The sequence below is a fragment of the Dendropsophus ebraccatus genome, chromosome 11, assembly GCF_027789765.1.
Source record: "Dendropsophus ebraccatus isolate aDenEbr1 chromosome 11, aDenEbr1.pat, whole genome shotgun sequence".
In the NCBI taxonomy this organism is placed as follows: Eukaryota; Metazoa; Chordata; class Amphibia; order Anura; family Hylidae; genus Dendropsophus; species Dendropsophus ebraccatus.
In genome coordinates, this window is record NC_091464.1 from 7,637,229 (window position 1) to 7,646,003 (window position 8,775).

Below are 8,775 nucleotides of genomic sequence, written 5' to 3' on the forward strand. Positions count from 1 at the left end.
TGGGGTATATTTTGGCCTAGGCCAGTTCATACCCCCTCAGGCCATATTATTCCCCTATGAAATCAGCAGCAGTGAGTGATATACACAAGAATTACTTAATTTTTTAACATTTTATTGGTGATTCGGCTTTGTTTGCTGAGATAAGTGAGAAGCTACTGATGGAAATCTTAAAAATCTAAACACATAGGGAGAGATTTATGAAAGGGTGTAAATATACTGTATACCTGGTGTAAAATGCCCAGAACAGCAATCACAGCTCAGCTTCCAACTCTGGCAAAATATAAGAGGAGCTGTGATTGGTTGCTCTCGGCAGTTTACACCAGGTGTATATTTACACCCTTTCATAAATTTCCCAATAGAGGACAGTTATCATTGCGTTTGCACTATTTTTTTTTTTTGGCTAATGAGATTTTAAATATCTGTGCAAAAGGGTTTTGCGCTCTTTTACATCAGTTTCCAACGCCTGTGCCTTTTTACAATGTTTGCACTTGGGGAAAGGGGGGGGGAAATTAGTTCTATTGAATATTTTTTTTAATTAGATTTTCTTATTCCGTAAAATCCTACGCTAGCGTAGCTTTGTAGCCAAGCTGTTTTAGGCTGGGTTCACACCTTTTTTTTTTTTTTTAAATCCGTTTTTTTTTTTTTTTTCTGCGAAATGGATGGGAAAAAAGGAAGTGTTTGTGTGCCTCTGTTTTTCCATTAACTTCCATAATACAAAAAGAGATCAAAAAAATTATCAGAATGCATCCCTTAGTTTAGCATACACAAAAAACATGGTTGACCGCTTTATTGTGTACGCTAAAAAAGATGCGTTTTCATATATTTTTTCAATATTTTTGTTTGTTTGCAAAAAAGAATGAAAAAAAAAATTGACTTAAAAAATGCTGTGTAAACCCGGCCTTAGGCATAAATTATGGAATAAATTGTGTAAGATGTATCAAGCGACTTGCGTCTACTGATGATTTTTGTGCAACAACTGGAAAATTTCATGTAGCCCATAAAAAGCTCCTCCTGCTCAATAAAATAGTGCAGATGATGCACTGATGGGACAGCGCCATCTACTGTCAGCTCAATGTAAGCACTGTACTGTGTTTCCCAACAAGAGGAAGCTGCTGATTAAAAAAAAAAAAAAAAGATCTGCACCCTTTTCAACAAATTAGAGATAAAGTAAGAAAACCAGTGACATGATAACATTATGGCCCTGAGAGATATAGTCTGGCTTTGGCTATGTTACACCCCGGGGTAAAGAGTTAATCCCAGGTGCCTGAAAGGGTTGGGGCACACAGTTTTAAGGAGTTCTAAGTAGGTTTTAGCAAAAGAAAGGTAAATTAAGGGTTGGGATGGGTAATCAGGTTGGGGTGGAGGGGCTTTCTCATGGTGCCTTCACCTTGACATGGTGAGGGAGCTTGTGCGCCCTTGTCATCCACTGAGCTAAGCTGGTGGGAGTAGTACTCCTAGCGGGGTCACCTGTGCCAGACAGGTCAATGAAGAGAGGCCAGACTAAGCAAGGCACCCAGAAAAAAGGGCTGGTAGGTTTCTAGAAATGCGGTTCAGGGAAGAAACAGAGTGCTGCACCTCACACCTATGGCTGATACTAGTGCCCCTAGGCTAAATAAAAAACACATCAGAATTTTGTGTATGAATTGATCAAGCCATACTGCCCCATGTACCTCGTGCCGGTATCTGATACACATGGGTCCCTACACTAAGTCCACACCGTGCCAGTCAGTGGCCACCAACCCCGCAGGCGTGCACAGCCAGGGAACGGGGGCCATGGGACGGCCCCGCGACCCCCATGCCACAGGACCAGACCCAAAAACACCACACCAGAACCCGGCCAGCACCGCCGGCGGAGAAGGTCGCCCCCAAGCAGCACAAGTCTGGATAAGGTATTACACTCACCATAGCTGCAGCAGACAGAATGGGAAAAAACAGGAGGGATTAAAACCATGTGCACTCAGGTGTCTCCTGCTAATTGCGGTCATGTGGGTCTCACCAGGTGGAGTGCAAAACACGGAGAAAAGAGAGAAACAAAATGCGGTTCAGGGAAGAAACAGAGTGCTGCACCTCACACCTATGGCTGATACTAGTGCCGCTAGGCTAAATAAAAAACACATCAGAATTTTGTGTATGAATTGATCAAGCCATACTGCCCCATGTACCTCGTGCCGGTATCTGATACACATGGGTCCCTACACTAAGTCCACACCGTGCCAGTCAATGGCCACCAACCCTGCAGGCGTGCACAGCCAGGGAACGGGGGCTAGGTTTCTAGAAATATTTTAATATTTAAAATACAATGGACATATAGGGCCACATGTATCATCCGGCGAACGGATGATTTTCGGCGGAAAGTGCCGATTTGCGTATTTTTTTATACGCAAATGGCCGATTTGCGGCGGAACGGAGGGCGCGGACTCAGAGTCCGCGCGATTTATCATCCGTTCCGCCAAAATGTACGCCGAAAACCTACTCCAGTCCTCAGCTGGCGTAGGTTTTCGGCGGTGCGCAACGTCGCGCACGGGATTTATGTAGAGGCAGTCCGCCTCTACATAAATCTCCGTAGCGCCGGAGCTACGGGGGCATTTTTACGTCCGGCGTAAAAAATGCCGGACTTAATAAATGCCTCCCATAGTGTTGACAATACATCTATCACACTCACTTCATATCAGTCAGCAGGACACACCACACATACTGCTATTCTCAGTTGTCTTTTCAGTTGTTGACTGATGAACCTTGTAATTGGCAAGCAGGGGCTGACAGGACTCCTGCAACACTGGGGCTGACAACATTGCCTCGCCATCACTAAGCTCTGTCGGCATTCCTGCTCAGCCTAACCTCTTCGTTAAGCCCCTCCCAGGGGTTTTGGACTAAATTGCTGTTCTGATTGTCATCCCTACCTGGACCAGTACTGCCAAGTAGTATCCTTTTCCTTTGAGGTCAGACCTGCAGCAACCATTAAGAGGTTAGGCCTTTTGGGATCTTGATGAAGGATATGGGGCTGGCTGGATACGGGATAATCTGACAGCTTGCTATACTATAACAAATAACAAATCTTGTGAAGTGTGGTGGGAAGAAGCCAACCATCAAGCTGTTCATGGACTGGTCCACGTAGCATACCCTCCCATCTGGCATTTGCCCAAACATTTTGCCCAGTCCAGCCCTGATCCCAGCACCTGGACTCCCACTGATCACTTCTATCCTCTGAAAAGCCATAGAAAAGGTAGTCTGCTGTACTGCACATGAGATTGCATTATAGGAAGGAGAAGAAGAGGCCAACATAAATGCCACAACAACTTCAATCATTTATGTACAAGGTATAAGAGTCTCTACATTATTCTGCAATAATAGCCTATACTCAAAAAATGACTTCTTTCAATGATGCATTTGGCTTTACATATATTCATGTCTATTTACCTGACGTATCTTTATCATTTGCACTAACACTATTAACAATGATCTAAACATTTGGGAATAAATATTGGATTTCTAGTGTTTCTTTCCGGCAACACAATTCGATATAGTTTTCACTGCTTGAAGATCTTTTTTCTTTCTGGTGCACTGAAGACCCATCTGGATTTTCCTGTTAGTTGAGATGATTACAATAGGACTTATAGCCGAGTAAAAGGAATCAAAAAATATCCGTGCGTCGGTAAACCGGGAAGAAAGAGGAAAAGTGCAAAGAGTCAGAATCCAAAAAAGATTATCTAGTCCGAAACTAACAATATACATCATGACTAAAGTAAAGACAGCTTTGGCTGCTCGCATCTCAGCGTGCTTGGTGTTCAGGGTCGGCATACATTTCACTTGCTTTCCATGCTGGTAGATAACATAGAGGAGATAACTGCTGGATATCAACATCAGCATCAAGAAGAACAAGTCACGGACTACATAGATAATCCCGTTCCCTATATAGAGGAGATAATTTGGGAAGATCACAAAGCAGAAGTTGTAACTCATAATGTATTGGGAAGTGATGTTCTTGATAGAAGATGTGGAGTATGCCAGCCGGGTGCTACTTATGATTAGATTGAAAGCCCAGAGAAACAGCATTAATGTGAACAGGTATTCCAGCAGCTTCCTCCTTATTCCCAACCATCGTCGGTGAGATGGAGTAATGGAAATGCACTGAAAACATCCTAGCAAGGAGGTAATGCTCACAGACATGGCTCTGCCTACACAGTACAAGTAAAGGCTTATTTGGCAAGATAAGTCACCAAACACCACGTAGGTTCCAGTGGATTGCAGAGTCATTGGAAGGCCCCATGTTAGAATGACCAACAGATTGGACAGTGCCAGTTTGCCTAGAATAATTTCTCCAGTGGTTACTTTACCTTGACTGTGGAAGGTGTGAAGAAAGGCAAATAAAATAATCAGATTCCCAGGAATTCCTATCAAATCCAGTGAAAAATAACTAATAATGTCGAGAGTGAGCCAGGTCCCCATTTTACGCCTCGGAGATAGAGGTCTATATCTGGACAAAAAGTCTGTAACATAAATGGAAGTTTTTTAGTATAGCATTCCTCTCATAATAATACATTAGAAGTAGTAAATTTAGCTGTTGCCTAAACCTCTAAAGCAGGGGTGTGCAGTTCACATTCCACAATAACATCTTGTGCAACCCCAAACATCAGAATATAGACCTTTTTGTTTTTGTCCTGATACTGTAGAACAACAAAACTGCATCAATCTGACCCTGAATCCCTGTGTCATGCATCAACCCATGAAAAGCTGCTTTACGCAAAGCACAAGAGATCAGTTAGTCCTTTAGGCTACAGTATGTTCACACACAGTAAGATAATACTTAAGTTTGGCTGTACAGTGGTATCTTAGTTTAAGAGTAACTTGGATTGAGAGCGTTTTACAAGAAGAGCTCAGAGTTTTTCAAAATTGTGACTTGGTGTAAGAGCATTTCTTTGGTTTAAGAGCTCCCTGTACTGGGTGGGAGGGGGAGTGGGGGGGGGGCATTGTCTGCATAGCGGGGTCTACACCCCTGTATGCTGACCCAGGAAGTATCCCTCACCTTCCAAATCATGGCAGATCCACTTCTGGCTGGGGCCTACATCAGGGAACAGGACTGTGGAGGTAATCTCTTCATAGCTGTAACCCCATATCTCTCCCAGAAAGTGTTGCATTATGTGCCCACATATGTTCTGCTCATTCCTTCATGCTCCCTGCAGTCTTAGTCCTTGTGTTTCCCATCCTCTCCATTCCTGCCATAATATGCCTGCACTCACACTCAGCCATTCACACTGCTGTATAGCAAAGTCTCTGTCACTGTTCTCCTGCACAGCTATGTGATTCTCAATTTCTGATTGGTCCATGCTGAACACACACCATTCCCGATTGCTGGCATGTGACCACACAGACCTCTGACAGCAGCTCTGCTTCTCTTTGCTAGGCTGTTGTACTACGCTACTGCATTATGGGGATCTGCAGCTCCATCCTGTATCTACAAATTGCTGCTGTTTTTTAGGGTTATGCAGTTACTATATATTATACTCCACATGCTGATTGCTATACTGTACAGTAACTTATAATATCACATGGTTTTGGTGTGGTAAGAACTTAACCTGATAATGCAGATGGGATAGTGGGTATATTATGAGTGCACTACTTGGATAGCACCTGTGTACCGGATAAATTTGTGTGTTTTTTTTTTTTTCAATTTCACCACACATTGAATTTTTTTCTGGTTTCGCAGTGTACTTTATGAAAAAATTCAGCCTGTCATTGCAAAGTACAATTAGAGGCGCAAAAAATAAGGGGTCATTTGGGTTTCTAGGTGAAAAAATGTAAGTGCTATGGCCTTTAAAGCACAAGGAGGGAAAAACAAAAACGCAAAAATTGAAATTGGCCCGGTCCTCTAAGGGTTAAGGCTATGTTCCCATAAGGAAAGTGTCGGTAGTCTTCCTGAATGACCTCTATTTTAGCACCTGAAGACAGGCCAACTATTGATAACAATAATGGTGCGTTTACGATAATTGGCCCGATGGCCCGATGGTACGATTAACAATGTCGGAGTAACGTTTTTTTTCATAACGATCAGCGTTTAGACGGTACGATATATCGTACGGAAAAATCGTTTTGCGATCGCGCGCCCCCCCGCGCCGGCTCGATCGCCACCCCGGCCGCTCTGATCACAGCCGCCGCCACTCCGATCGCCACCTCCCCGCCGCCGCTCCGATCGTCACCCCCCCCCCCCGCCGCCGCCGCTCTGATCGCCCCCCCCCCCGCAGCCGCTGAAGAGGGGAGCCTAGAATTTCAAACGCCTCCTCTTCAGCCAATCAGTGCTCCTCTTCAGCCAATCAGTGCTGCCTTGCATTGATTGGCTGAAGAGGGGAGCCGGGAATTTCAAACGGCTCCTCTTCAGCCAATCAGTGCTGCAGAGGAGCACTGATTTGCTGAAGAGGAGGTGTTTGAAATTCCCGGCTCCCCTGTTCAGCCAATCGGTGCACTGCTGCGCGGAGCAGGTAACGTATGCTCACGGGCCAGCGGGGCGATCAAAGCGGCGGCGGTTGGGGGGTGGCTGATCGGAGAGGCGGCGGGGGGGCGACCGGAGCGGCGGCAGCGAGGGGCGATCGGAGTGGCGGCGGTGATCAGAGCGGCGGCGGGATCGAGCCGACGCAGGGGGGCCGGGCTGCGAGCGGGGGGCCGGGCGGCGGGGCGGAGGGACGGAACGATCGGAGAATTTTTTGCGAACGACGAACAACGATTTGATGACATGTTGAAAGATCAAAACGAACGATTTCTTGTTCGTCGTTTGATCGTTTGCTGCGTTTACACGTACGATTATCGTTCGAATTCGATCGTTATCGCGCAAATTCGCACGATAATCGTTACGTGTAAACGCAGCATAAGAGTGGGAAGACATCCACTGATCAGCTTGTTATCAACTATCCAGTTTATAAGGGATAACCTTTAGAGATGGGATTAACCCTTTAACAGAACTAAAGTAAAGTTAGGGGCAGACAGATCTCTAGGTGCCTTACTTAAGCCCCTATTGCACAGGGTGATGAAGAGGAGCAAACGAGCGATGTCAGCCCTCTCGCTGCCGGTGCTATTTCACACATCGGCAGCGAGCAGGAGAGCGGGGGCAGATAGCAGCGGTCTGTTGCCATTGTTCTTATTCTACGGAGCGACTGCAGCATATCGCTGCTATCTAGGTCGTTTGTCTTTCAACGTGTTGACATTCATGTTGGCTAATTGTTTTCTTATTACATGAGACGATTATCGAACATAGCGGCCAAACGTGGCCGATAATCGTTTTGTGTAATAGGGTCTTTAAAGTATAAGGTCAAATGTAAGTTTGCTTGCAAAGAGACTGTCCAGTTAGCACGCCTATCTTAGTATATATATGTAAGAGTGGGGGGGGGGGGGTGCTTGTAGAAACAGAAAGACAAAGTAAAAGGTATCTCCTGTACTGAGGGACTCAGCACAGCAGAGCACTATGACTATGCCTGTAATATACCCTGGTAAAAGTTGAACTTCCAAAAGACCCACATTTAGGACATTCTTACATGTTGAGCTACTACAAGGGGCAGGCAAACATGTGTGAATGATTGTCAGCTACAGGGAGAATCTGGACTTCTTTTTCCAGGTGGGGGTGTGTAGTGGACTTGTCTAGTGCGGATGTATAGTGGACTTGTCTGGTGCAGATGTATAGTGGACTTGTCTGGTGCGGATGTATAGTGGACTTGTCTAGTGCGAATGTATAGTGGACTTGCCTAGTGTGGATGTATAGTAGACTTGCCTGGTGGGGATGTATAGTAGACTTATCTGGTGCAGATGTATAGTGGATTTATCTGATGCGGATGTATAGTGGACTTGTCTGGTGCGGATGTATAGTGGACTTGTCTGGTGCGGATGTATAGTGGACTTGTCTGGTGCGGATGTATAGTGGACTTGTCTGGTGCAGATGTATAGTAGACTTGTCTGGTGCAGATGTATAGTAGACTTGTCTGGTGCAGATGTATAGTGGATTTATCTGATGCGGATATGTAGTAGACTTATCTGGTGCGGATGTATAGTGGACTTGTCTGGTGCAGATGTATAGTGGATTTATTTGATGCAGAGATATGAAGTAGACTTATCTGGTGCGGATGTATAGTGGATTTGTCTGGTGCAGATGTATAGTAGACTTGTCTGGTGCAGATGTATAGTAGACTTATCTGGTGCAGATGTATAGTGGATTTATCTGATGCGGATATGTAGTAGACTTGTCTGGTGCAGATGTATAGAAAACTTGTCTGGTGCAGATGTATAGTGGACTTGTCTGGTGCGGATGTATAGTGGATTTATCTGGTGCAGATATGTAGTAGACTTGTCTGGTGCGGATGTATAGTGGATTTATCTGGTGCAGATATGTAGTAGACTTGTCTGGTGCGGATGTATAGTGGACTTGTCTGGTGCAGATGGATAGTAGACTTATCTGGTGTGAATGTATAGTGGATTTATCTGGTGCAGATATGTAGTAGACTTGTGGATCTGCATGATATTGAAAACATCAAATAGGTTTCCTTATAGGCACCAATCATAATGTAAGAAATATACTATGTGCTCCAAAAAGGCAAAGCAATGGATGTTAGAAGTAGCGAGAAGGATCATTAACTGATCTGCCCAATAAGCCAAACCATAGAGCACAGTGGATAATTGGTTGGACCTGTTATATAATATACTGCATACATGAAGCTAGCTTGTTTTTGCCAACACAACAAAAATTCTAACAAAATATGATTAATAAGAAAATAACATAAAAATCACTAAATGAATAGG

At 44.6% G+C, this 8,775-nt stretch overlaps 1 protein-coding gene across 1 annotated transcript; it reads right to left on the reverse strand.

The window, feature by feature from the left end:
- Positions 1-3,489: 3,489 nt before the first annotated feature.
- On the reverse strand, positions 3,490-4,446 carry LOC138768066 (olfactory receptor class A-like protein 1). The gene has a single exon (XM_069946080.1). It carries the CDS (start codon positions 4,444-4,446, stop codon positions 3,490-3,492), a length of 957 nt encoding a protein of 318 aa, XP_069802181.1.
- Between the last annotated feature and the right edge of the window lie 4,329 nt (positions 4,447-8,775).

Bases quoted from the DNA above. Each gene is read 5' to 3' on its own strand.
- LOC138768066 (XM_069946080.1), bottom strand. From the start codon at position 4,446: ATGGGGACCTGGCTCACTCTCGACATTATTAGTTATTTTTCACTGGAT.